Source organism: Mandrillus leucophaeus, unplaced genomic scaffold, assembly GCF_000951045.1.
Source record: "Mandrillus leucophaeus isolate KB7577 unplaced genomic scaffold, Mleu.le_1.0 Scaffold255, whole genome shotgun sequence".
In the NCBI taxonomy this organism is placed as follows: domain Eukaryota; kingdom Metazoa; phylum Chordata; class Mammalia; order Primates; family Cercopithecidae; genus Mandrillus; species Mandrillus leucophaeus.
In genome coordinates this window covers 2,249,136-2,276,348 of record NW_012102643.1, presented here as the reverse complement: position 1 = coordinate 2,276,348, position 27,213 = coordinate 2,249,136, and the positions used below count along the sequence as shown (strand labels likewise).

General features: G+C 52.6%; 3 protein-coding genes across 9 annotated transcripts in view; 1 reads left to right on the top strand and 2 right to left on the bottom strand.

Annotated features, from left to right (window-relative positions):
- Nucleotides 1-3,122, bottom strand: part of NEURL2 (neuralized E3 ubiquitin protein ligase 2) — a 34,409-nt gene extending 31,287 nt beyond the window's left edge. Inside the window, exons 1-2 of the mRNA XM_011983784.1 lie at nucleotides 2,032-3,122; nucleotides 29-638 (exon numbers count right to left, since the gene is read on the bottom strand). Coding sequence (XP_011839174.1) covers nucleotides 523-638; nucleotides 2,032-2,773 — 858 coding nt within the window. The 5' untranslated portion in view covers nucleotides 2,774-3,122 and the 3' untranslated portion in view covers nucleotides 29-522. The remainder of the gene's footprint in view (nucleotides 1-28; nucleotides 639-2,031) is intronic.
- Nucleotides 2,734-10,585, top strand: CTSA (cathepsin A). 3 transcript variants are annotated; one of them, XM_011983785.1, is made up of 15 exons: nucleotides 2,734-3,164; nucleotides 3,354-3,535; nucleotides 3,690-3,801; nucleotides 4,047-4,097; nucleotides 4,181-4,267; nucleotides 4,506-4,661; nucleotides 4,999-5,090; nucleotides 5,773-5,857; nucleotides 6,436-6,527; nucleotides 6,606-6,684; nucleotides 6,777-6,916; nucleotides 8,720-8,795; nucleotides 9,479-9,568; nucleotides 9,766-9,870; nucleotides 10,129-10,585. In XM_011983785.1, the coding sequence occupies exons 1-15, from the start codon at nucleotides 3,111-3,113 to the stop codon at nucleotides 10,210-10,212; spliced, it is 1,485 nt and encodes a 494-aa protein (XP_011839175.1). In that variant the 5' UTR covers nucleotides 2,734-3,110; the 3' UTR covers nucleotides 10,213-10,585. The 3 variants fall into 3 exon arrangements, with proteins under 3 accessions (XP_011839175.1, XP_011839177.1, XP_011839176.1); XM_011983787.1 differs by having other exon boundaries at nucleotides 2,734-3,210; XM_011983786.1 differs by lacking the exon at nucleotides 4,047-4,097.
- On the bottom strand, nucleotides 10,520-24,446 carry PLTP (phospholipid transfer protein). Of its 5 annotated transcripts, XM_011983789.1 has the most exons (16): nucleotides 24,158-24,446; nucleotides 23,433-23,543; nucleotides 23,239-23,338; nucleotides 22,032-22,160; nucleotides 21,607-21,762; nucleotides 19,931-19,994; nucleotides 19,782-19,845; nucleotides 18,366-18,457; nucleotides 17,040-17,216; nucleotides 16,898-16,957; nucleotides 14,189-14,353; nucleotides 14,020-14,087; nucleotides 11,594-11,636; nucleotides 11,390-11,453; nucleotides 11,230-11,306; nucleotides 10,521-10,826 (listed from the first exon to the last, which is right to left on the bottom strand). In XM_011983789.1, the coding sequence occupies exons 2-16, from the start codon at nucleotides 23,530-23,532 to the stop codon at nucleotides 10,704-10,706; spliced, it is 1,482 nt and encodes a 493-aa protein (XP_011839179.1). In that variant the 5' UTR covers nucleotides 23,533-23,543; nucleotides 24,158-24,446; the 3' UTR covers nucleotides 10,521-10,703. The 5 variants fall into 5 exon arrangements, with proteins under 5 accessions (XP_011839178.1, XP_011839179.1, XP_011839180.1 ...); XM_011983788.1 differs by having other exon boundaries at nucleotides 10,520-10,826; nucleotides 11,390-11,438; nucleotides 23,433-24,225; XM_011983790.1 differs by lacking the exon at nucleotides 21,607-21,762.
- Between the last annotated feature and the right edge of the window lie 2,767 nt (nucleotides 24,447-27,213).

Here is a 27,213-nt window from a genome sequence, read left to right as displayed (position 1 = left end):
CTCAAACTCCTGACCTCAAGTGATCCGCCCGCCTCGGCCTCCCAAAGTGCTGGGATTACAGGCCAGGTATTGGTATTTTTCAAAGTTCCTCAAGTGATTATAATATATGACAAAGTTGGAACCTCTATTCTAGGGACATACTTCTCAACCCTGGCTGTACATGAGAATCTCTTGAGAAGCTTTTACAAAAAACAATGTCTAGGCCTAATTTCCCAACAAATCAAATACAAATCCCTAGGGATGGGATGTGGGACACCAGCCCTCTTTACGTATCCTAAGATGACTCTAACAAGCAGCCAGCCTAGGAACCCCTGCTCTCTTGCTCCGACCTGCTGACCTGCAGTGATTCTAAACGAAGTGCCTCTCCTAGGCTGGAGGGCAAGGAGACCTTCCAATGATCAAGATGTCAGCATTGGCTGTTTATTTCTGGTCCTGGTTGTCAGCAATATGGCCAACTTCAGACCAGCCAGCCACAGGTCTGAGGCCCCAGGATGCAGCTCTGCTTCGGTGCGCTGCGGGTCTTCACTCATACTTGCAGAAATCCTTAAGTTCTTTGGGCAGGTGGAGCCCATCAATGGCCAGCCGGTGCACCATGCTTCTCTGTATCACTAGGCGGCACAGAGTCTGCAGGGACGGCACTGTGGGAAGAAGACTGTGAAAGGCAAACTGAACTGGAGGGTGGGTCTGAGGCCAAGACCCAGATCTAGGTCATGGTCCTCACTTTGCCATTAAATGTGGGCAAGTCCTTACTGCTCTCTGGGCCCAGTCTGCTTCATGGAGCTGTTCATGGGGCTGAGAGAAGCACCTCTTCCCAAGGGCTATCACAAAGCTGCAACCCTGTTTATATCATAACACAGCACAATCCCATCCTCGTTCACTTAGCAGCTTCTGGGGGCAGGAGTAGTGTCTGATTTGCCTGTGCAACTGCAGCCTCCAGTACAGGCCTGGCACAAAGAGGGTTCTGGTGCACTGAATTCATGAAATGTGATCAGAGGTATAACTACAATGCTTACCAGGGCTATAATGAATCATACCTCAGCATTAAAAAGCTCTCAGTCTGGGGTTTGTTTTTCCTCGAAGCCAATATGCCCAAGTCTATAAGCGTGTTTCTTTCTTTTTTTTATTTAAAGAGAGAGGGTCTTGCTCTGTCACCCAGGCTGAAGTGCAGTGGTCAGTGAAGTGCAGCCTTCAATTCTTGGGCTCAAGCGATCCTCCTGCTTTAGCCTCCCAAATAGCTGGGACTACAGGCATGCACCACCATGCCCAGATAATTATTTAATTTTTTGTACAGAAGGGGTCTCACTTTGTTGCCCAGGCTTGAGCTTCGCTTCCCTCCCCTCCCCTCCCCTTCCCTTCCCTTCCTTGCCTGCCTGCCTTCTCTCTCTCTCTCTTCCTTCCTTTCTTTTTTTTTTTCTTTTTCAGAGTCTCACTCTGTTGCCTAGGCTGGAGTGCACTGGTGAGATCTCGGCTCATTGCAACCTGCACCTCTCAGGTTCAAGTGATTCTCTGCCTCAGCCTCCCGAATAGCTGGGATTATAGGCACATGCCACCACACCCAGCTAATTTTTGTATTTTTAGTAGAGACAGACTTTCATCATGTTGGCCAGGCTGGTCTCAAACTCCTGGCCTCAAATGATCCGCCTGCCTCGGCCTCCCAAAGTGCTGGGATTACAGGTGTGAGACACCATGCCCGGCCAAGCATGTTTCTAAGAAAAGGGCAAACAATTCTCAAAGAGGCCCCTAATATCTAAAATCAGTTTAGAATCCCTGCCCTAGGTGAATACAGGAAACATTCTCAAAACTAAAAGCGAACTTGTAGGGCATCTTAATCCATCAGCCAAGATGGGTACCAAGGCCCAAAACCAGGTAGAGGCTTGTGCAAGATCACAAGCAGAAGTGTAATTTGAAGCTAGATTCTCCCACTCTTAAACTAGTGCTGGACAGACGGAGGCCTAGCACACTGGCTACGAGCCCTAGCAGATTCCTGTCCCCACATTGCGCCAGGAGGGGTCGCTGCCCAGGGATACCTACAGCCATACTCGAGCTGGACAAGGCGCACGCTCTTGGTGGAAGCAAACACGTCCACCACCGCGTAGAGGGGCTGCGCAGCTGGCAGCCCCCGGGCGCTGGGGCCCATGTCCTCGCCGTTGATGATGATGTGCATGTCGGCCGTGCCATCGGGGCGCGGGCAGAAGAGGACGCCCAGGCGGCTACGGCGCGCCGTCGGAGGCAGCACGTTCAGCTCATAGAGCTGGTCCAAGAGATGGCTGTAGAGCCCTGGCCGACTGCGGCCCACCAGGCGGTCCCGGGGAATGCGAAACTGCTCAATGCGCAGATATGGTTCCACCAGGAGGGTTGGAGGTCGGCTGGGGGCCGCTGCCTCGGCCTCCGGGCGGCCCTCCCGGGGCACGCGGTTGTGGTGGCGCGTGATGGCGAAGACCCAGGTGTGGCCCAGGTTGACTAGGTCGGGCAGAGAAAACTCGGGAACGGGGGCCAGACTGGCGGGGTCCAGCGCCGTCAGACCGAGACGCAGATGTCCGCACCAGCCCAGCTCTTTCTCTTCGATCTCGACCAGGAAGACCTGGCCCGGGGCCAGGGGCTCACGGCTGAAGCACACGCCGTGGGCGAAGCTCTCCACGCGTGTGGCCCGCATCCCAGAGGGGTCCACGCGGATGTTGTCACCGTGCACCCAATGGAAGCGGGTGGGAGGGGGCTCCGGACGGGCAGGTCCCCAGAGTGCACCCGAATCCACGGGCTCGGAGGCAGCAGCCATCTCTCGGCCATAAGGCAGGCTGGCGGGCGCCGGGGGCTATTTTGGGCGGCGGGCTCAGATGGTGACCGCAAGGGGACCTTGTAAGGCATTTCCCCCCTGCCTCCCTTCCCCGAGCCTCTGCCCGGGGGTCCTAGCGCCGCTTGCTCAGCCATCCCTCCTAGAACTTGGCCATCCACACCCGGATCATCTGATCGCGTGCGCCCGGGCTACGATCCGCGAGGCCCGCGGACCTTGACCCGGCATTGACCGCCACCGCCCCCCAGGCCGGTAGGGACCAAAGAAAGGGCGGGGGGAAGACTGTCACGTGGCGCCGGAGTTCACGTGACTCGGAGTACACATGACTTCCAGTCCCCGGACGCCTCCTGGAGAGCAAGGACACGGGGGAGCAGAGGTGAGCTGGCACCGAAGGCTGGAGGGGATCCCCGAGCCCGGGATCGGTGCGCGGTAGAGGAGGCTTGAGAGTGGGAGCTGGCGCTGGGGTCGGGGCTTCCCTGGCGGAGGCGCCGCCAGCTCCTCCCCGGGTGCTGCTTCACGGAAGCGCTGAGGAGCGAGGCAACAGCCCCTCTTCTGCCTCCCGTAGATGATCCGAGCCGCGCCGCCGCTGCTGTTCCTGCTGCTGCTGCTAGTGTCCTGGGCGCCCCGAGGCGAGGCAGCCCCGGACCAGGACGAGATCCAGCGCCTCCCCGGGCTGGCCAAGCAGCCGTCCTTCCGCCAGTACTCCGGCTACCTCAAAGGCTCCGGCTCCAAGCACCTCCACTACTGGTCTGCCGCCCTGCCTCCCGGGCGGGACTGGGAGGAGAGATGACGGATGAGGGGTGGGGAGTAGTTCTGCAGACCCCTGAGGACGCCTGGGAGCCGGGAGGGCTGGAAAGGACCCCTGCAACTGCACCAACACTGCCCTGACACCCCTTCCCAGGTTTGTGGAGTCCCAGAAGGATCCCGAGAACAGCCCTGTGGTGCTTTGGCTCAATGGGGGTCCCGGCTGCAGCTCCCTAGATGGGCTCCTCACAGAGCATGGCCCCTTCCTGGTGAGTGGACAGCAGGGGTAAAGCACAGTTCCTAAAGCAAAAGGCTGGGGAAAGGGAGAAACGGACTTTGTGATTTTCCAGAAAGTTTCCTTCCTTCTAAGTCTTGGGATTTTCCTCTATGCCATTGGCTTTGCTGCTTGTACCTCTCAGGGGTTTTGCCCACACGTAAAGTGCCTCTCACGGTGGCCCTTTCCCTCCACCCAGCTGGCCCTTGGGACTTACTCAGCCATCTCTTTCCTCCTCAGGTCCAGCCAGATGGTGTCACCCTGGAGTACAACCCCTATTCTTGGAATCTGGTATAGCTGGAGCTGTGGGTCCTGTGGGGGTGTCTGGGCACTTGGATGGGGTGGCAGTTGACTAATTTTTCCCTCCCTTCTAGATTGCTAATGTGTTATATCTGGAGTCCCCAGCTGGGGTGGGCTTCTCCTACTCTGATGACAAGTTTTATGCAACTAATGACACTGAGGTGAGTCCGGTGCCTGCCCATCTGCCCCAGGCTCCCCAGTCCTCCATCCATGGCATGATGCTGGGAGAGAGAGCATGGCCTTGGAGTCCACTTTTCGCTCTGTCATATGCTTGTGGTATGGTGGCCAGTCACTTCCTCTTACACAAACAGGGTGGGTTGATGTCATTATCTCTGAAGTTCTTTCCAGTTCAAATACCAAAGCTTCCTGATTCCCTCTGTCTTGCTCTCCCATCCCCAGGTCGCCCAGAGCAATTTTGAGGCCCTTCAAGATTTCTTCCATCTCTTTCCGGAGTACAAGAACAACAAACTTTTCCTGACCGGGGAGAGCTATGCTGGCATCTACATCCCCACCCTGGCCGTGCTGGTCATGCAGGACCCCGGCATGAACCTTCAGGTGCAGGGCAGCTGCAGGAGGGAAGGGAGGCACCTTGAGGCTGTGGCCTTGCAGTTAGCAAGGTCAGACTGGTCAACAGCCCCATCCAACCCAGCTCCCTGCATACCCTCCCCACCACCAGCTGCCCTAGGTCTGTCTAGTGTGCCTCCCACAACAGGAAACTCATCTGTCAGGCTGCCAGCTCCGTGCTTTGCATTGAGTGACCTCCCACACCCAACTGCCCCCATAAACCACCCTGGGTTTCAGCTTCCGGATTGCTGAAGGTCTGGGTGTTAGGGTAAGGGAGGCTCCTCCTCTTCGCCCTCCACATGAGCTGAGCGCCCTGGGTGTTTCACAGGGGCTGGCTGTGGGCAATGGACTCTCCTCCTATGAGCAGAATGACAACTCCCTGGTCTACTTTGCCTACTACCATGGCCTTCTGGGGAACAGGTATGGGATAGGGCAATTGGGCAATCTCTAGGGTCACATGATCTCGAGTCTGTCCTCCAGGCACATGATATGACAGGCCCAGCCCAGGTTTATGAGCAGCAGGTGGGTTGCAGAAAGAACACAGTGCTGAAAGGCCAAAGAATAGAGATCAGATTTTTCTTTTTTTTCTTTTTTTTTTTTTGAGACAGAGTCTCACTTTGTCATCCAGGCTGGAGTGCAGTGGCGCGATCTTAGCTCACTGTAACTTCCACCTCCCAGGTTCAAGCAATTCTTGTGCCTCAGCATCCCAAGCAGCTGGGACTACAGGCACGTACCACCACACCTGCTTAATTTTTTTTGTATTTTTAGTAGAGATGGGATTTTGCTGTGTTGGCCAGGCTAGACGCGAACTCCTGGCCTCAAATGATCTGCCCACCTTGGCTTCCCAAAGTGCTGGGATTACAGGCGTGAGCCACGGCGCCCAGCCAGAGATCAGATTTTAAAGGAACTAAGGAGGCCTGTCTGTATGACCCTGGGGCACCTCTTTGGGAGCTAGCTTAGGTGACATGCAGACCACAACCTGTGATACCTTTCCTAGTCTCCTAGGGTCAGGGAGGTTGGTGGGAGGTGGGGATATGCTCGCCTCCTCTGCCCTCCTCTTCCCACCAGAGGCTGATGCACTTTTCACTCTCATCTCCTACAGGCTTTGGTCTTCTCTCCAGACCCACTGCTGCTCTCAAAACAAGTGTAACTTCTATGACAACAAAGACCCGGAATGCGTGACCAATGTGAGGTTCTGCCGTCACTCTGCATCAGCCCTCCCATCCCTAATCCCAAGAATGAGACCACATTCCCTCCTTGGGGACTCCTTGTTCTCCATCCCTCATTGCCTTCTTGCACCTTTAAGCAATTTAGTGTTCTCTGGGACATGTGTCTAAGTGTGTATTCCCATCACCACCTCCTATGGCGGCAAATCCCATAACCTGTGTGAGGGAGAAAGGACTTCTTCACATTTATCAAACACCTGCAGTGTGGCAGGCACTGTGCTGAACTGTGTCTATGTAGATTACTTAAGCTTCAAGATTCCCCCTCAAATAAGATCGTACTACCCACATTTTCCAGATAAGGAAACCTGAGGGCCATGAATTTTGAAATCACTGTCTGAAGTCAGTGTTGGGAGGCAGTGATGCTAGGATTTGGACCTAGGGCTGGGAAGATAACTGCCACTGAGCCTCAGTTTCCCTACCTGTGAAAAAAAAGTGGGTGAAGAGGTGAAATTCAAGAGCAATAAATCTTGGGACAACTTGGTGGGGTTGTGGAGAGGCTAGGGATCTGTAAAGCATGGTGGCTCGGTGTATCATTGCAGCTTCAGGAAGTGGCCCGCATCGTGGGCAACTCTGGCCTCAACATCTACAACCTCTATGCCCCTTGTGCTGGAGGGGTGCCCAGCCATTTTAGGTAGGTGCTGCTGGGTGCCCCTGGGGCCAACCCCAGCCCCATCTGGAGGCTCCACCCATCCCCCCACCTCACATGCAGGTATGAGAAGGACACTGTTGTGGTCCAGGATTTGGGCAACATCTTCACTCGCCTGCCACTCAAGCGGACGTGGCATCAGGTGTGCAAGGGCGTGGGCTTCCTCCTGGTGAGGTGGGGACGGGGGCAGGGGCAGGGAAGCAGAGGCCCTGACCCTCTGTGTGTGCCCTCCAGGCATTGCTGCGCTCAGGGGACAAAGTGCGCATGGACCCCCCCTGCACCAACACGACAGCTGCTTCCACCTACCTCAACAACCCGTACGTGCGGAAGGCCCTCCACATCCCGGAACAGCTGCCGCAATGGGACATGTGCAAGTGAGGCTCTGTGGCCACCTGTGACTTGGGGTGGTGGGTTGCTGGGGCTTGTGGGCATCAGCAGGTTCCCAGGGATCTTCTGTGTAGGGTTTCTTGATGAGATGAGCTGTACAGGATGTTTAACATCCATCCCTGACCCCTCAGTGGATTGACAGCCAATTCTTTTTTCTTTTTTAAATGTTAAATGTTTTTGTTTGAGACAAAATTTAAATGTTTTTGTTTGAGACTCTGTCACCTAGGCTGGAGTGCAGTGGCGTGATCACAGCTCACTGCAGCCTCGAACTCATGGGCTCAAGTAATCCTCCCACCTCCTCAGTAGCTGGGACTACAGACGCACACCACCACCCCCGGCTAATGTTTGTATTTTTTTGTAGAGATGGTGTTTTACCATATTGCCCAGGCTGGTTTTGAACTCTGGGGCTCAAGTGATCCGCCCACCTCAGCCTCCCAAAGTACTGGCATTACAGGCTTGAGCCACCCCACCCAGCCCCAATTCATTACATAGCCACATTGGTTGTTGTTTCACAGTTCACTACAGCCTCAACCTCCTAGCTCAAGCGATCCTCCGACCTTAGTCTCCTGAGTAGCTGGGTCTACAGGCACATGCCACCATTCCTGGCTAATTTTTTAAAAAATTTTTTGTAGAGACAGGGTCTCACTATGTTGTCCAGGTTGGTCTTGAACTCTTGGTCTCAAGCAATCCTCCCTCCTTGGCCTCCCAAAGTGCTGAGATTACCCACCCAGCCACCATATTGGTTAATAACTATTACTTCTGACCTGGCGCAGTGGCTCATGCCTGTTATCCCAGCACTCTGGGAGGCTGAGGTGGGCGGATCACCTGAGGTCAGGAGTTCGAGACCAGCCTGGCCAACATGGTAACACCCCATCTCTACTAAAAATACACAATTAGTCAGGTGTGGTGGTGGGTGCCTGTAATCCTAGCTATTCAGGAGGCTGAGGGAGGAGAATCGCTTGAACCCGGGAGGTGGAGGTCGCAGTGAGCCAAGATCATGCTACTGCACTCCAGCCTGGGCAACAAGAGTGAAACTCCATCTCAAACAACAACAAACTATTATTTCCATGTCCAATCTCCTGTGAGCCCCCCGCCACCGCAAGTAAAAGGGTGACACTGGGCCCATCTGGGGCTGCTCAGGTCCATTTTGATTGGTCAGTGCTCACACTCTACCTTGTTATATGTTGTGACTCCCACACCTGCTGGCCCCTAGACACTAAATGCCAGATGCATCCCAGTCCCTGTAACAACCAAAACGTGTCCCTGTAGGTGTTTTTTTGTTTTTTTGTTTTTTTGTTTTTTGAGATGGAGTCTTACTCTGTTGCCCAGGCTGGAGTGCAGTGGTGCAATCTTGCTCACTGCAACCTCTGCCTCCCGCCTCCCTGCTTCAGCCTTCTGAGTAGCTGGGATTACAGGCATGTACCACCATGCCTGGCTAATTTTTGTATTTTTTTTTAGTAGAAATGGGGTTTCACCATGTTGGTCAGGCTGGTCTCGAACTCCTGGCCTCGTGATCCACTCACCTCGGTCTCCCAAAGTGCTGGGATTACAGGTGTGAGCCACCGCACCTGGCATCCCTGTACATTTCTAAATGGGGATGAGTTGAGGCTCTCTGAATCCCAGCCCATCATCCAGGTCAGTCCTAGAGAGGTGGCCCCCCAAAAAGAGGAGTGGAACCCAGCTGTCTGCTTTCTGGGTTGGAGCTTGGAGATAGGAGAGAAGGTCTGATCTGTTGACTACTTTTCGCCCCTACCTGGTCTTCCTGGGGCCTGCGCGTATGTTCCCGGCAGCTTTCTGGTAAACTTAAAGTACCGCCGTCTCTACCGAAGCATGAACTCCCAGTATCTGAAGCTGCTTAGCTCACAGGTGAGTGGGGACAGCACAGCTGGATCCACCAGCAGCCTTAGGACCCCAGAGTAGCACAGCAAGCTGGGGACCCTTTAGACTTCCTGTCAGGACAAGGGAAGCTGAAACTCCGAAAGGTGAAGCCCCGGGTACTGTGACTGGTGGGGTCAGAATTTGAACCTGGGTTTGTCCCCACCCATGCTGCACTGCTATAGGAGGCCAAGTGGTCTGGATCAGCCAAGGAGCCTTAAGGGTGAGAAGAGCTTCATTCATGCCAAAAATGGGCTAGCTGAGGTCCAGGGTGGAAGGAGACCTTGTCCAAGGTGATATAGGAGGCACTGGCAGAGCCAGGTTAGGACCAGGTTCTGTCCAGCACAGTGGTTCATAGCATGGGCTCTGGAGTCACATGGCCTGGGTGCAAGTTCCTGTACTAGCCACATAATCTTGGGCAAATTTCTTAAATATGAGCCTCAGGTTCCCCATCTGTAAAATGGGGATAATGGTAGATACTGATATCTACCTCATAGGTAAAACATTTAGTAGAATACTGGACATGCAGTAAGTCATCAGAAAACATGAGAATTCCCTGGTTCGTGCTATCTGGCTCGGCCCCTTGAATTCCCTGAGGGGTAGGCCTTGAACTAGGGAAGGGCTAAAGCCTGGGCTTGTTCCACACCACTCATTTTCACCCCGTCCTGCTTTAGAAATACCAGATCCTGTTATATAATGGAGATGTAGACATGGCCTGCAATTTCATGGGGGATGAGTGGTTTGTGGATTCCCTCAACCAGAAGGTAAGACAGAGATTCCTGGCCCTGGATAGGGGCTGCTGTGGAGGATCAGGGGCGGGTATGCCTGGGAGTGGCTGGCTGGCTACCTGGCTCTGGTCCACAGAGGGCAAGTGTGGAGGAATTCCCAGCCCTAAGGTCTTGCTGGTAGCTGTGAGCAAGGATGCAGCTGCTGTAGGCTGATGTCTTTCCTGATGGGGCAGATGGAGGTGCAGCGCCGGCCCTGGTTAGTGAAGTATGGGGACAGCGGGGAGCAGATTGCCGGTTTCGTGAAGGAGTTCTCCCACATCGCCTTTCTCACCATCAAGGTAGGGACTGGGCCTGCTGAGGGATAACTGGGCCGGAGGCGAAGGAGCAGGACCCACCCGTCCTTTCCCTCTGGCTGCCTTTTAGGCTGGGTCATGGGTTACCATCTGGCCCCTGTATGGGCAAGCTTTTTTAGAGAGGGGTGGGGAGGGTTCTGGGAAGAATAAAGGGCTTGGGATGAAGGAATTCCCCACGGGTGAGCAGTTATATGGGGAGGAGGGAATGGTGGGGGTCAGGAGCTCACGAACATTGCTCCTCAGGGCGCCGGCCACATGGTTCCCACCGACAAGCCCCTCGCTGCCTTCACCATGTTCTCCCGCTTCCTGAACAAGCAGCCATACTGAGGACCACAGCAACCAGCTCCACGGCCTGATGCAGCCCCTCCCAGCCACTCCTGCTAGGAGAGTCTTCTTCTAAGCAAAGTGCCCCTACAGGCCAGGTTCTGCCTTCAGGACTGCCCCCTTCCCACAGCCCTGTGCATCCCAGACTGGGCCAGGGTCTCCCATAGACAGCCTGGGGGCAAGTGAGCACTTTATTCCCATAACAGTTCCTGAATGGGGTGGCCTGGCCCCCTCTCTGCTTAAAGAATGCCCTTTATGATGCAGTGATCCCATCCCAGGAACCCAACACAGCTCAGGACAGCCCACAGGGAGGTGGTGGACGGACTGTAATTGATGGATTGACTGATTATGGAATTAAATTGGGTATAGCTTCAAACCCAGTCTTCTCTGTGGCACTGGGGGTTAGAGGGGGCACTACAGGCTATGAATGTGGGAAAAGGGGCTGAGAGCGGTTGGAGTCCTGAATGACAGCTGCCAGCGTGGGGGTTGGGGGCTCACACAGCTGCTGTGGAGGGTGGGGGGGCAGTGGACGCCCCGATGTCGGCAGGCCGGTTCTTCTCAATCACCTCTCGCAGCCCTTTGGCAAAGTGGAGATCAGCCCCGATGGTGAGGAAGCCCTGTGTGGGGGACAGCGGAGCCTCATTTATTCATTCAGTTACTGAGGCCAGCGTTTAGAGATCAAGAGACAGAGTCTTTGTCTTTCAGGGACTCAATCTAATGGATAATTCCATGTCAAGGTGCTAAAATGAGGTTGTAGGAGTGTAGACTATGGGTGTCAAGGAGGGCTTCTTGGAGAAGGTGACCTCTGAGCTAAGACCTGAACGATTAGTAGGTATTGGGATGGGAGAAGAGTGCTCCAAGGAGAAGTCACCGTGTGTGCAAAGGCTTTTAGGAGTCTAAGATTAAAACGGGAGGGGACGGCTGGTAATGGGGGAGCTGGGGTCAGGTAGTGGAGGGCACTGGGGAACTATAGAGAGAGGGGAAGGCCCTGCCCTCCTTCCCCATCCTGCCCCCACTCACCGCATGGTTCGTCACCACTTCACGCACAAAGTTGATGCCCTCAGGTAGTGGGATCTGCACCCCACGCCAGGTCCGCTCTGTGGGTGGGAGCACCCCGCTCAGTCTGGGCCCGCCCAGTTCACCCCTCCTTTCTTCCTCCGTCCTCACACCCCAGCCTTACCGTTGAGCATGGGCATCACCCCGATCTGCAGCATGGTCTTCAGAGGGGCCTGTAAGGGGATCAGCTGGGGGGGCAAGGGGGGAAACAGGGCAGCCAGTCAGGGGTGGGTTTAGTTGCCCATGGGTGAGCAGTTATATGAGGAGGGAATGGTGAGGATCAGGATCTCACGAACCCAGCCCAGCCCACCCACCCTTCCCCACTCACAGCCAGCGACTCCAGTGCAGAATGGTTGGAATAGATTCGGAACCTGTAGGAGAGAAAGGAGCCCTGTGGGCAGGAAGCCTGGAAGCTCCCCTTCCTCAGACCACCCAGGCCTACCTGCCAGAAGGGCCTGAGTTGCAGGCTCAGATGCCCCACGTAGGCACCTTTCCAGGTGCTACAACTTTCCAAGTATCCTCGGGCCAGTTATGGCTGCCACTTGGGTTTCCTTTTCTCCAAGGCTGCAACTTTTTATTTATTGAGCACTTCTAATGTGCCAGACTTCTGCTGGTAGCTTTGCAGGTGTTATTTATTTTATGTAACAAAACTCACATTGCTTAGTTCCTGTCAGACACTAAGCGTATTTATTTTCTTTTTTCTTTTTATTTATTTTTGAGACAGCGTCTCACTGTGTTGCCCAGACTGGAGGGCAGTGGTGCAATTTAACTCACAGTGGCTTTGACCTCCAGGGCTCAAGTCAGCCTCCCACCTCAGGCTCCCAAGTAGCTGGGACCGCAGGCGTGCATCACCATGACTGGCTAACTTGTAAATTTTTTTGTGGAGACGGGATCTCACTTTGTAGCTCCGGCTGGTATCGAACTCCTGGCCTCAAGTGATCTACCTGCCTTGGTCTCCCAAAGTGTTGAGATCACAGGTGTGAGCCACTGCACCCAGCCAACGTGTTTAAAAAGTTAATATTAGTAGGTTGGGCGCGGTGGCTCGTGCCTGTAATCCCAGCATTTTGGGAGGCCGAGGCAGGTGGATCACAAGGTCAGGAGATCAAGACCATCCTGGCTAACATAGTGAAACCCTGTCTCTACTAAAAAATACAACAAAAATTAGCCGGGTGTGGTGGTGGGCGCCTGTAGTCCCAGCTACTCGGGAGGCTGAGGCAGGAGAATGGCGTGAACCCGGGAGGCGGAGCTTGTAGTGAGCCGAGATTGCACCACTGCACTCCAGCCTGGGCGACAGAGCGAGACTCAAAAAAAAAAAAAAAAAAAAAAAGGTAATATTAGTAAACTGTTTTAAAATACAGTACCAACTGGTTCAGTCCTCATAACAAGCCTAAGGAGTGGGCACTATTACGATTTGTACTTTATAGATGAGGAAAATGAGGCCCCACAAGGTTACGTAATTTGCCTGAAGTCACACAGCTGGGAAGTGTCAGAACTTGCCTCTAAAATCTAGGGTCCTAACCTACATTATCTCCTTTAACCTTAGAACAGCACTGTCCAGTCAGATTTTCTATAAAATGTTTTGTATCTGCATTGTCCACTGTGGTAGTCACTAGCCACATGTGGCTAATGAAATGTGGCTTAGTACAACTGAAAAACTTTAATTATAATTAATTTAAATGTAAATAGTCACATGTGGTTAGTATCTACCATATTGGACAGCACAGCCCTAGAAGGCAGATGCTACTTTTACCTGTATTAAACACATGGAGAAAATGAGGCCTAGAAAGACAAAATGGGCTGGGTGCGGTGGCTCATGGCTATAATCCCAGCACTTTGGGAGGCAGAGGTGGGACAATCACTTGAGCCCCAAGAATTGGAGACCAGCCTGGGCAACAAAGTGAGACCCTGTCTCTACAAAAAATAAAATAGTCAGCCATGGTGGTGCATGCATGTAGTCCCAGTTACTCGGGAGGCTGAGGCTGGAGGATTACTTGAACCCAGGAGGTCAAGGCTGCAGTGAGCTATTGTTGCATCACTGTACTCCAGCCTGGGCAACAGAGTGAGACTCTGTCTCAAAAATAAATAAATACAATAAAAATAAAATAAGGCCGAGCGCAGTGGCTCATACCTATAATCCCAGCACTTTGGGAGGCCGGGGCAGGTGAATCACCTAAGGTCAGGAGTTCGAGACCAGCCTGACCAACATGATGAAACCCCATCTCTACTAAAAATGCAAAAATTAGCCGGGCGTGGTGGCGCACACTTGTAATCCCAGCTACTCAGGAAGCGGAGGCAGGAGAATTGCCTAAACCTGGGAGGCGGAGGTTGCAGTGAGCCAAGATCACGCTATTGCACTCCAGCCTGGGCAACAAGAGCGAAACTCCTCAAAAAAAAAAAAAAGAATAATAACATTTTTTAAAAAGAAAGATAAAATGGCCTCAAGGTCACAAAGCCGTGTTGTGCTGAGGTTTTTGTCAAAACCCATGTTCTGATCTTTGCTGTGTGACTGTGGGCATGTTATTTAACATTGCTGGACCCATTTGTTCATCTCTCATAATACCTGCCCTGCCTGCCTCTGGGACATGTGAGAATGCAGAGGAGTTAGATTTTACCAAAGCACTTTAGCATGCATTAACAAAGATAGACCCCAGCTCTCAGTGACTTACAGGTATGAACGAATTTTAACTCAACATCCCTGTGGATAGGTGTGATTGTCCTCAAGACACTGAGGTGCAGGGAGGTGCGCCTGCATACCTGCGCAGGTCCAGCTGTGTGCGCAGGGCCTTCCCCCGGAGAGCCATCTTGGCGCTGAGACGGGCGTCCTGCAGGAACATGGGGAGGAGGATGTTACCCAGAAGGTCAGTAACCCACAGTCAATTTTTCCCTGACCCCCAGCTAGCAGCCCCCACTCCAGGACCCATACCATAGTCATGCTGGACAGCTGGACCTCAGGCTTGTCGGGTGGGACCAGGGCGATGGTGACGCTAGCAGTGACAGAGACGGTGGTGCCAGAGGGCTTGATGGTGCAGCGTGGTGGGGCCAGGACCCGCAGCTCCAGCTTCAGTGGGGAGTCAATCACTGCTGGGCTCTGGGGGATGAGCAGCAGGGGCGGGTCAAGTCCCTGCTGTTTCCTGTGGAGCCCCCAGGGAAGAAGAGGACGAAGGCAGGTGCAGCTTCTGCCTCTGGGGACTCTCATATTGCAAATACAGAGACAGCTCTGGCTTCCAAAACCCTCAAATCTGCATCTAGCCTTCATGCCATTGCCACACAAAGAAACAGCAATGTATTCTTCTCTTTCTGCTTCCTAAATACATCTCAATATTCAGGTCCATCACCAATCCAGGCTCTTCGTGGATGTCCTTTTTGCATTAGTATCTCAGCCCCTTGCCATGTCTTCTGTTTTGGATACGGAGTCTCACTCTGTTGCCCAGGCTGGAGTGCAGTGGCACGATATCGGCTCACTGCAACTCTGTCTCCCAGGTTCAGGCGATTCTCCCGCCTCAGTCTCCCAAGTAGCTGGGATTACAGGCGCCTGCCGCCATGCCCAGCTAAGTTTTGTATTTTTAGTAGAAACGGGGTTTCACCATGTTGGCCAGGCTGGTCTCGAACTCCTGACTTCAGGTGATTCGCCCACTTTGGCCTCCCAAAGTGTTGGGATTACAGGCATGAGCCACCATGCCCAGACCACTTGCCATATTTTTGCTCTCTCTCTCCTTTCTTTTTTTTTTTTTTTTTTTGAGACAGAGTCTCTGTCGCCCAGGCTGGAGTGCAGTGCCATGATCATGGCTCACTGCAGCCTCAACCTCCTCAGCTCAAGTGATCCTGCCACATCAGCCTCCTGAACAGCTGAGACCACAGGTTCATGCCACCATGCCAGGCTTATTTTTGTATTTGTATTTTGTTTTTGTTTTTGCTTTCGTTTTTTTGTAGAGATGGGGTTTGGCCATGTTGCCCATGCTGGTCTCAAACTCCTGGGCTCAAGCGATCTGCCGGCTTCAGCCTCCCAGAGTGTTGGGATTACAGGCGTGAGCCACCATGCCTGGCCATATCTTCTTTCTCTAGACTGCTGTGCTTTCTTCTATAGGCAGTGAAGGAATACTATAAGATGCAACTTGCCTAATCTTCACCAAACATGATTCTAAACACTGTATATGTGTTGGCTCCTTTAAACCTCATAAGGACCGGGCATGGTGGCTCACGCCTGTAATACCAGCACTTTGGGAGGTCGAGGTGGGCAGATCACAAGGTCAGGAGATCAAGACCACGGTGAAACCCCATCTCTACTAAAAATACAAAAAATTAGCCGGGCACGGTGGCGGGCGCCTGTAGTCCCAGCTACTGGGGAGGCTGAGGCAGGAGAATGGCGTGAACCCAGGAGGTGGAGCTTGCAGTGAGCTGAGATCACGCCATTGCACTCCAGCCTGGGTGACAGAGAGAGACTCCATTTCACCAAAAAAAACAAAAAAAAAACAAAAAAAACCTCATAATAACCACGTGAGGCAGATATTACTGCCAATTTTGTTGTTGTTGTTTATTTTTTACAAATTTATTTTTCAGGCTGGGTGCCATGGCAGAGAATTGCTTGAACCCAGGAGGCAGAGGTTGCAGTGAGCCAAGATTGTGCCACTGCACTCCAGCCTGGGTGACAGAGTGAGACTCTGTCCCCCGACCCAAAAAAAAAAGATCTGACTAAAAATTTATTCTTCAATAGAGACACGGTCTCACTATGTTGCCCAGGCTGGTCTCAAACTCCTGGGCTCAAGCAATTTTCCTACCTTGACCTCTCAAAGTGCTCAGAGTATAGGCATAAGCCATCATGCCCAGCCATATCCCCATTTTTGAGATGGGAAAATTGAGGCACAGAGAGGTTGAGTAACTTGTAGAGGTTATGCAGTCATTCAGTTTCAGAACTAGGATTGAAGCCCAGGCAGTCTGACAATAGAGACCCTGCCCTTAATTTCTTAGCCATGAATTTGATGATGATAATGACTGAATTATTTCTTCTAAAATTTGTAATTTTGCTGGGCGCAGTGGCTCACACCTGTAATCCCAGCACTTTGGGAGGCCAAGATGGGTGACCACTTGAGCCCAGGAGTTCAAGACCAGCCTGAGCAACATGATGAAACCCTGTCTCAACAAAATTTTAAAAATTAGTGGGGCGTGGTAGCACAAGCCTGTAATTCCAGCTAGTCAAGAGGCTGAAGCAGGAGAACAGCTTGAGCCCTGGGAGGCAGAGGTTGCAGTGAGCCTAGATTGTGCCACTGCATTCCAACTTGGATGACAAAGTGAGACTCTGTCTCAAAAAAATAAATAAATAAAATGTGTAACACTCTCCTCCCCAATACACAAATAAACAATAGTATATGTTAATTATTATTAAAGCCCTCACACTTGCAAAGTGTGGGTTCTCGCTAATCCTCACAGCAGCTCTGCGAAGGAGATAGGACAGGAAGGAGCAGGAAGGGGAAGCCTCCTTCACAGATGGAACAGCCATGACAAGGCGAGGGCGACTGGCCAAAGACAAGAGGCCAGAGGCCTGTCTGAGTGGCTGCCACTGGGGGCCCCGCCTGCACCCCTCCCTGGTCTCACTGGTGTGCAGGTGGCCCTATCCCTGTCCCCCACCAGCACTCACCAGCAGGACAATGCTCCCAAAGTAGGTGGCCCTCAGCAGTATGTCCAGGTCATGGGGCACCTGAACAGGGGAATCAGGAGTGAGGGAGTGAGCTCTGTCACAGACCCTCTTTTGCCCATCCCACACACAGGCCCTGGCATACCTTGTCCCCCACCAGCGACAGTTGCAGGGCCCCCGCCCGGAAGTAGCTCTCCATGGCAGAGTCGAAGAAGAACTCAGAGAAGGCCACATACACCATCCGCTCCTCCTCCTGCAGCTGGGGCTCCACCGCCCGGTTGGGGAGGCTCCAGTTCCTCTCGGTCAGGGGGAAGAAGGCCCCCTGGGGTGGGGCATTCATGGTCAGGGTCAAGGCAGACTGGCCTGGCACCTGGACTGACAGCAGGTGTCTCCCAGCCCTGTGCTAGGCACTGTGGGGAGACAGTGGGAACCCAGCTGCTGTTCTTGGGGCACTCACAAGCACATCTCTTAAAAGGCATTGAAAGGAGGACACCTGCTATCAGGGGGCGAGCCCGTCACACTGGAAGAGGGAGGGTCACGAAAGGTTTCATGGAAGAGGTGGCATCTGAGTGGGTCTTGAAAGCCAGAGGCAGTAACAACAGCTACTATTTACATATAGTGTGCATACTCATGCTTCTGTGCCAAGTACTGTAAGCTCTTCACATAGATCAACTCCTTTACTCTGCATTAACTACGTGTGCTTTCTTACTAGATTATTTCCATTTACGTGTTAGGAAACTGGCCAACTGAAAAGTTATGCTTAGGGCCGTGCAGCTAGTCAGTGACAGAGCTAGGATTTGAACTTCAGGCATTCTTTTTCTTTTTGTAGAGAAGGAGGTCTCACTATGATGCCCTAGCTGGTCTCAAACTCCTGGGCTCAAGCGATCCTCTGGCCTGGGTCTCCCAAAGTATTGGGGTTACAGGCATGAGCCACTGCACCCGACTGATTCTAGCTCCCAAGTCTGCACTCTGAAACTGCTATACTACTCTGGGAGACCAAAGGTAGTGGCTACACACTAGCTATGTGGCCTTGGGCAAGTGATGTCACCTCTATAAGTAAGTCTCCACATTCCTAAAATGAGGATGATGTTAGTACCTGACTCACAGGGTTGTGAGAGAATGAAATGAGATGATTTGTGTAGAAATTTGTGTCCAGCTCCTTCAGGGGAGTTGGGGAAAGACCGTGCATGAGCAAAGGCCCTGAGGTGGGAAGCGAGGGTCCAATTTGGGAAAGAGCAGCTGCAAAGAAACAGGATGAGATATAAAAGGTGGGGCCAGATAAGATTAACAGGGTTCAAATACCAGACCCAGGAGGCTGAACCTAATTCTGTAGTAATAGGGAGCCATAGCATTCTCAGCAATGAGAGTGGCCTCATCAGAGCTGTGCTTTAGGAAGTAAAATCTCACAACTTAGCGGAGAAAGAGGTCCTGTTAGGAGGTCAGAGGTCATACACCAGCCCGAGCAGCTCACCCGGAAGTCCATGTCCAGGTTGCTGGTGGAAGCCACAGGATCCTTCACGAGGGAATAGTCAATGCCAACAAGCTCGTCCACAGAACTGCGCACTGCAGGAAGAGGCTCAAGTCACTCACAGCTGTGTGATGTGGGACAAGGTGCTTAACCTCTCCAGGCTCAGAGTCCCACCCATAAAATGAGGATACATCCCTCGCAGGGTTGTCAGGAGGGTCAAATTAGTTTTATGTGGAAAGCACTTAGGGCCTGCTGTGTAGTAAGTGCCCATTAATGTTAGTTATTATTATTACTACTACCACAGAGGTTTCATCAAATCACTAAAAAGATGGCATGGGGGCGCCGCGCACTGTGGCTCACACCTGTAATCCCAGCACTTAGGGAGGCCAAGGCAGGCAGATCACCTGAGGTCAGGAGTTCGAGACCAGCCTGGTCCACCATGGTGAAACCCCGTCTCTACTAAAAATACAAAAATTAGCTGGGCGTGGTGGTGGGCGCCTGTAATCCCAGCTACTCGGGAGGCTGAGGCAGGAGAATCGCTTGAATCTGGGAGGTGGAGGTTGCAGGGAGCCAGGATTGCACCACTGTACTCCAGCCTGGGTGACAGAGTGAGACTCCATCTCAAAAAAAAAAAAAAAGAGGAAAAAAAGATGGCATGGGGTTCCTTTCCCTTGGTTTCTCCTACCTCCTTCTTCTCTTCCCCTGCCTGTGTGTTGGGTGTGATGGGACAATAACTTTGCCCCACAGTAGACAGAGGTCATGGCTTAGAAAAAGGGAATTCATGGCCAGGCACAGTGGCTCATGCCTGTAATCCCAGCACTTTGGGAGGCCAAGGTGGGCGGATCACGAGGTCAGGAGATTGAGACCATCCCGGCCAACGTGGTGAAACCCTGTCTCTACTAAAATACAAAAACTTAGTCGGACATGGTGGTGCACGCCTGTAGTCCCAGCTACTCGGGATGCTGAGGCAGGGGAATCGCTTGAACCCGGGAGGTAGACACTGCAGTGAGCTGAGATCGCGCCACTGGACTCCAGCCTGGCAACAGAGTGAGACTCCATATCAAAAAAAAAAAAAAGGGAAAAAGGGAATTAATGTATTCATGTTAATTGAGCACCTATTAGGTGCTAGGTGATGAAGACAAATGGGACGCCAGTGATTAGCACGCACATAATGAGGACCTTGACAACTATTCTCTCAGATAATCCTCACGGTAACTCCAGGAGGAAGCACTGCCAGGCAAGTGAGGAAACAAGCACTTTGCCCAGAGAGAAATGAGCACTTTACCCAAAATCACACAGCAAGTCAGCTCCAGGGGCCACATTTGAACCCAGGACTGTTCGACAGCAGGGCTTGGAAGGGGCCTGCTCTGAGGTGCTGCATGACAGCTGCACACCTGGCCTCACCCCCAACCAGCTCACCAGGCACGGTGTCCAGGAGGGCGTTGAGCAGGACCGTCCCTGTGTGGTAGAGTACGGGGCAGATCTGCAAGGTGGGAGCCAGAGTCAGGGCCTTCTCAAAGTGAGACCAGGCCCACCCTTGCCACCCTGCGACCTGTCACTGCCCACACCTGCTGGTTGAGGAGGAAGCGCATCCCTGAGGTGATGAACGTGGAGAGAAAATCATACACCTTCCTGTGAGGAAAGGAGAGGCCGGGTGAGCCCAGAACCTGCCTCCACCCCAGTCCAGGTCCAGGAGAAATCAGAGACCAGGGAAATAGTGGCAGTGGGATTCCTCAGCATCAGCCTGAATAACAGGTCCTCCACATAGGTTTTCCAAGAACCAGGCCCGAATTCCCTCTCCAGCATAATTCTCAAGACCTCCCGCTGGTCCCATCAGCCAAATGAATCCACCCACATTGCCTCAAACCCGCTCTGAGCATCCCCACATCCATCTGCTTACTGATCCGCTTACAACCCTTCCACCCTCTGCGTTCCTACCCTGTATTTCCCCATCTGAGCTCAGATGCTTCCTCTTCCAGGCAGTCTTCCCAGATTCCTCTCCTCTGAATCCCCAAAGCACTTTCTTAGTCCTTCTCTCCAGGCCCTGATAACAAATGCTTTTTATTCCAGATAGGCTCTGAGCTTCTTCCTGCATCCTCAGGGCCTGGCATACACTTTGATGAATAAATAATACTGACAGTATACCAACACCAGGCAATAATCCATCATCTTCTTTCCCCAACTGTCTTCCAGAACAAGAACAGTATCCCCTTCTCAGCGGCAAAAATAAAAAAATAGGCCAGGCACAGTGGCTCACACCTGTAATCCCAGCACTTTGGTAGGCCGAGGCAGGCGGACCACCTGAGGTCAGGAGTTTGAGACTAACTTGGCCAATATGGCAAAACCCTGTCTCTACTAAAAATACAGAGAAAGTAGCTGGGCATGGTGGCGCATGCCTGTAGTCCCAGCTACTTGGGAGGCTTAGGCAGGAGAATCACTTGAACCCGGGAGGCGGAGGTTGCAGTGAACCGAGATTGTGCCACTGCACTCTAGCCTGGTGACAGAACAAGACTCCATCTCAAAAAAAAAAAAGTATTATTTTTGTTATTATTATTTAGAGACACCAATTATTGAGAATCCAGTACATGGCCAGCTGTGCATATTAGTCCTCACAATTACTCTTATCTAAGTGGCCAGCACTTAAATATGCATTTATCATATGCCAGGTGCTGTTCTAAAATTTTTTTTTTTTTTTTTTGAGATGGAGTCTTGCTCTGTCGCCAGGCCAGAGTGCAGTAGCACAATCTCGGCTCACTGCAACCTCCGCCTCCCGGGTTCAAGCGATTCTCCTACCTCAGCCTCCCATGCAGCTGGGACTACAGGCGCCCGCCACCACACTCAGCTAATTTTTGTATTTTTAGTAGAGACAGGGTTTCACCATGTTGGCCAGGATGGCCTCGATCTGTTGACCTCATGACTCGCCCGCCTTGACCTCCCAAATTGCTGGGATTACAGGCGTGAGCCACCGCACCCAGCCTTGTTCTAAATATTTTTACATATACCAACACAAATAATCCTGGCAATGACCTTATAAAATAGGCTTTATCATTATCCCCATGTTACCAATGAGGATATTGAGGCACCGAGCTTCAGCGATGTGGCCAAGTTCACACAGCCAGGAAGTGACAGAGCTGAGCTTTGGACACAGTTGGTCTGATTCCCAAGCCTGTGCACTTTGCATTGTGCTAGGCAGATGAGCTGTGGGGCTCAAAAGGGGTAAGCTGGGGTTGGGGCTGGGGCTTACTTGAAGGTTCCCCCGAAGGCCGCGTGCATTCTGGAGACAGAGGCCTGGCAGGAGACATTGGACACTTTCATCCGTCCAGCAGGATCCCGGGAGAGCTCCAGACCAGTGCGGATGGACACACCCTCAGCTGAGGCGTTGATGTAGCCACCATCATAGCTGCCAAGGGGGTTAATATTCACTCCAGGTAGGAGCTCAGTTGAGTCTTCAGTGCCCCTTGCATCATGATACCTCCTAATAAGGTTTCACTTCCTTTCACACATCCTACCAAACCCTCCTATCAACTCTTATGAAATGGGTATGCTTGTCCCCATTATACAGATGAAGAAACTTAAACTCAGGAAGGCTAAGGGGGCTGCCCACAGCCCCACAGCACTTCCAGCCCTCCCTACCAACTCTCCACTCCCCTGAGGGTGCTGGGTCCTTACAAGAACCAGTAGAGCAGCTGTCTCCGGAAGCGCAGCCCCAAGGAGGCGTTGGTGATTTGTAGCATCAGCTCCTGCTGTGGCTGGAAATCAAGCTCGGAAGATGTCAGCTGCAGCTCTGTGACCTTCACCCTACGGGAGGCCTCAGGGTCAGATCTAGGGCCAAGAAGAGGAAACTCCCCCCAACCACAGGAAATTTGTCTGCTCCCCTTTCAAGTCCAGGTCTGGGGAAGCGGGAGTGGGTAGAATGACTTCTTCCATTGTCCCTCAAGTACCCAACTTAGACTTGGGTGGCTCAAAGTTGAACTTGGGTGGCTGAGAGATGAGGTCTTCCTGATGCAGGTGTTAAAAGGGAGCTTCACCCCATCACTTAGAAGTCTTGTTTGTTTGTTTGCCGGGCGTGGTGGCTCATGCCTGTAATCCCAGCACTTTGGGAGGCCGAGGCGGGCAAATCACTTGAGGTCAGGAGTTCGAAAGTCTAGCCAACATAGTGAAACCCCTGTCTTTACTAAAAATACAAAACTTAGCAGAGCGTGGTGGCACGCGCCTGTAGTCATAGCTACTCGGGAGGCCAAGGCAGGAGAATCACTTGAGCTGGGGATGCGGAAGTCGCAGTGAGCCAAGATCGCGCCACTGCACTCCAGCCTGGGCAACAGAGCAAGACTCCCTCTCAGAAAAAAAAAAAAAAAAGTCTTGTTTGCTTGCAACCCCACCCCTCCCACACCCTGGGGTTCCCTCACCCGGTCTTTTAATAGAGTCCATTCACTTTGCCTCCATCACCTAAGCTCCGCCCTCATATCTCAATTCCCTTATTCCCCCTCCCTCATCCTAAACCATACTTAGAGTCTTCAGTTCCCCCACCCCTCCCATTATCTCCACCCGGTGCCCAAGACTCCACTCTCATCTATTGGCAAGTTCCTTGACTCCACCTTTCTGGTGCTCTTCGGCCACGCCTCACATCTACCGGTCCTGCTTCCTTCCTGGCCCCCTCGACGTTTTCAAAGCCACGCCCATCTGCCCGGTCCCGCCTATGATGGCTGGCTTGGCCTTTATCTTTTCGGCCCCATCCGGTTTCTTAAGTCGTGCCTCATCGATTTGGCCACGCCCCCTCCCACTCAGCCTCCAGTCTCCCGGGACCCCGAGATTGCTTGGGCCCCGCCTCCACCGCCGAGGCCCCGCCCCGGATCGCGAGGCCCCGCCCCCCACTTACTCAGAGATGTTGTAGTAGAAGTGGCCTTCTTTGCCCCGCAGGTCCGGAATGGTGATGGTCTCCAGCTCTTGTTCCAGAAAGCGCAGTCCCTCTTGCTTCACTGAGGCAGCAGCGAAACCCTTAGCTCCCGTGCCCACTGGGGCGACCCCAACCCCGTCCGCTCCCATCCGTCCCTGTCTGCCCCTGCGCCTTACCCAGCTCCAGTGCCTTGGAGGTGACGCGGATCTTGCAGCCTGGGAACTCTGCGTGAGCGCCTGCCAGCAGCGCCAGGAAGAGAGCCCCGAAGAGGGCCATGGCGAGCGGGCCTGGGGGTGGGGTGGGGTCGCAGGAGTTATCTGAGCCGCTTAAACCCATTCCTTGGACGTCCAGCCATAAGTGGGAACTAGCCTGGATCGTGGCCCTCCAGATAACTCTTCGGGGAACTTGGAACCAATAATCTTGCCTCCATTTGGCAGATGTGGAAACTGAGGCTCAGAGAGGCAATGCGACTTGCGTTCTGGCTCCCAGAGGATTTGGGACACGGGGGAGGGGACGTCCCCAGTTCCCTCGTGCTACCGCCGCGTGATGAGTTTGGACCTCCAGGGGACCAGCCCCCACACCCCCAACAACCTCCCCTTTCCTTTAGCGGTGGGCTCGCGCAGGCTTGCACGTTGCCACGGCAACGACTGCACACGCATTCCTGGAGGGTGGCTTGCGGTCTCCTAGGCCTCGCGCCCGGGGAGGAGACGAGGTGGCCGACCAGACCGTGGGCTCCCGGGTCTCCCGGCTCCCTCAGGTCCTAAATCTCTCCCGTTAGAGTCTGCCTGGAGCCCCCCATGTTAGCGTTCTCCTTCATCGGCTCTCCTCCCCACCCCGGCTTCAGTGCACCACGCGGCTCGGCGAGGGACTGTGGACGGGATGGGGACGCGCCCCAACTCACTCAGCGGTGGAGCTGGGGGGCGGCGCGGTCACGTGGGGTGGCGGGCAGCTCAAGGTATCCGGGCGACGGGGTCTGGCGGGCAGGGCTGTTCCAGCCGCCCTTATAAAGCCGGGCCTCCCCGACCCCTCCTCCTCCTCTCTGCAGCTCTCCCCTCCTCCCTTGGGGGCTGGGAGGGGACGGGGCGGGACGCTGGCAGCCAGGAGAGTGGAAAAGGCTGTATAGAGCCCCGTGACAAGTCCGGCCGCTGTCTGGACAAGTGGGGGACCCAAGCCCGGGGAGAGGGAAGGAAGTGCAGGAGCCCTCCCATTCAGCCCCAACAATCCCGCTTTTCTGGGACCTCGGTTCAAATTACAATTACCCATGTCTTCCCGCAGGATCTTGGGCAAGTCACTTCACCTGGGTCACTGACCCTCAGTTTCTTCCTTCAGCGAAATGTGCACGATGATAGGAACTACCTCTTGAGCCTTTATTGCAACCAGGTCCAGGCACAAAGTCAAGGAATATTTTTCCCTTCCCTGCCACCCACAATCATCTCAGGACCTCCTTGCCTGGCTTTGCTATGGGCCCCCCTACCTGTCTCTGTGTCACCATCTGGGGACCTTAAGGTCCCAGAGACCTTTCCCACTTGGAAAAGCAAGTCTAGGCAAGTGCTGTCAGCCCAGGAACATACCACACCAGCTGAAATCACTCCAGAGGGAGGTCTGCCATTTCTTATGGCTGGTGGATTTTTTTTTTTTTTTTTTTTTTTTTTTTTTTTTTTTTTTTTGAGGTGGAGTCTCACTCTGCCGCCCAGGCTGGAGTGCAGTGGCATGATCTCGGCTCACTGCAACCTCCACCTCCTGGGTCCAAGCAATTCTCTTGTCTCAGCCTCCTGAGTAGCTGGGACTATAGGTGCCCACCACCACTCCCGCCTAATTTTTGTATTTTTAGAAGAGATGAGGTTTCACCATATTGGTCAGGTTGATCTCCAACTCCTGATCTCAGATAATCCATTGGTGGATTTTTTAATGAACCTTTGGAGCAAGGTGCTTTGAACAGCACCCCTGCCCCCACCCTCACCTCCACCTATTGCTTACAGGGTTCCTGGACCCTAGGACAGGGCACAGAGTGGGTGCTTGCCACCTGTTTGTTACCAAATGGATGAAAGAAAGGGGAAGCAATAATCATGTCTGCTGAGCATGTATTTTGCACCAAGCACTCATCTAGGAAGGATGACTAACTCGTCCTGATTTGCCTAGGACTTTCCCCATTGTGTCTTTTTTTTTTTTTTTTTTTTGCTGATATAACCCACAGATTCACAAAAATAGTTCCATTTCCTTTTTTATTTATTTAATTAATTAATTAATTATTTTTTGGAGACAGAGTCTTGCTCTGTCACCAGGCTGCCGTGCAGTGGTGCAATCTTGGCTCACTGCAACCTCTGCCTCCTGGGTTCAAGGGATTCTCCTGCCTCAGCCTCCCAAGTAGCTGGGACTACAGCCGTGTGCCACCACACCTGGCTAATTTTTATATTTTTAGTGGAGACGGAGTTTTGCCATTTTGGCCAGGCTGGTCTCGAACTCCTGCCCTCAAGTGATCTGCCTGCCTTAGCCTCCCAAAGTACTGGGATTACAGGTGTGAGCCATCATACCCAGCCTATTTATTTTTATTTATTTATTTATTTATTTATTTAAGAGAGTTTCTCTCTTGTTGCCCAGGCTGGAGTGCAATGGCGCAATCTCGACTCACTGCAATCTCCGCCTACCAGGTTCAAGCAATTTCCTGCCTCAGCCTCCCGAGTAGCTGGGATTATAGGCGCCCACAACCATGCCCGGCTAATTTTTTGTATTTTTAGTAGAGATGTGATTTCATTATGTTGGCCAGGCTGGTCCCAAACTCCCGACCTCAGACAACCCACCTGCCTTGGCCTCCCAAAGTGCTGGGATTACAGGCGTGAGCCACCGTGCCCGGCCACCTATTTATTTTTTTAGAGACAGGGTCTTGCTCTGTTGCTCAGGCTGGAGTGCAGTGGCATGATCATGGCTCACTGCAGCCTTGACCTTCCAGGCTCAAATGACCCTCCCACCTCAGCCTCCCCAGTAGCTCGAACCACAGGTATGTGCCACCATGCCTGGCTTTTTGTTTTGTTTTGTTTTGATACAGGGTCTCACTCTATTGCACAGGCTGGAGTGCAGTGGTGCAATCAAGGCTCACTGAAGCCTCCACCTCTTGGGCTCAACTGATCTTCCCACCTCAGCCTCCTGAGTAGCTGGGACTACAGGCAGGTAGTACCACATCCAGCTAAGTTTTGTATTTTTTTGTAGAGACAGGGTCTCACCATGTTGCCCAGGCTGATCTTGAACTCCTGGACCCAAGTGATCCTCTTGCCTTGGGCTCCCAAAGTGCTGGGATTACAGGCGTGAGCCACACACCCAGCCATCCTCATTTTGAAACCATTCCTGGGAACCCACTCAAACCTGGCAAACCTTATAGCTGGTCATCTGAATTCTAGGTAATTTATTTAACCTTAACAACCTGTCAGATTGGCACTATTATGAACCCTCTTTAACAGGAAGTAGAGGTTGAAGCAGTTCTGTGGCTGCTATGACGGAATCTGTAGAGTGTTCATGAAAGAGTGGAAGGTGGGCATTATAGACCAGTCGTTATGTACTTAGACCTTTGTGTCTGACAGACAAGAGTTTACATCCCATGTTGTCAGTTCTTAGGTGTATGACATTGATCCCTCGCTTAAGCACTCAGAGCTTCAATTTCCTCACCCTAAAATGGAAACAATAATTTAAGGTTATTTCAAGAATAAATGGGCATGGTACATGACACACCATTAGTGCTAAATAAATGCTAGCTATCTTAATCAGGGGCACATACCATGAGTAAACAAAGCAGAAAAGGTGGAGAGGGAGAACAGAGAAAGTGTTAAGAGTATCCAGAGGAGGAAGTATTTGTGTTCCTTTGAACTCTAGTAACCTTCCTAGAGCCTGGCTCAGCAGAAAACCTGGTGGATGTTAGTTTTCTTTCCTTGCATTTCCTTTCTTTCTTTCTTTTTTTTTTTTTTTTTT

Excerpts from the sequence above, each read along its gene's own strand:
- CTSA (XM_011983785.1), top strand. The coding sequence starts at position 3,111 with ATGACTTCCAGTCCCCGGACGCCTCCTGGAGAGCAAGGACACGGGGGA. Across the intron at positions 4,098-4,180 it reads ACCCCTATTCTTGGAATCTG|ATTGCTAATGTGTTATATCT; the intron begins GTATAGCTGGAG and ends CCTCCCTTCTAG. Across the intron at positions 6,685-6,776 it reads TCAAGCGGACGTGGCATCAG|GCATTGCTGCGCTCAGGGGA; the intron begins GTGTGCAAGGGC and ends TGTGCCCTCCAG.
- PLTP (XM_011983788.1), bottom strand. The coding sequence starts at position 23,592 with ATGGGTTTAAGCGGCTCAGATAACTCCTGCGACCCCACCCCACCCCCA. Across the intron at positions 18,458-19,781 it reads CCTCCTGGACACCGTGCCTG|TGCGCAGTTCTGTGGACGAG; the intron begins GTGAGCTGGTTG and ends CTCTTCCTGCAG. Across the intron at positions 17,217-18,365 it reads ACCTGGACATGGACTTCCGG|GGGGCCTTCTTCCCCCTGAC; the intron begins GTGAGCTGCTCG and ends GCCCCACCCCAG.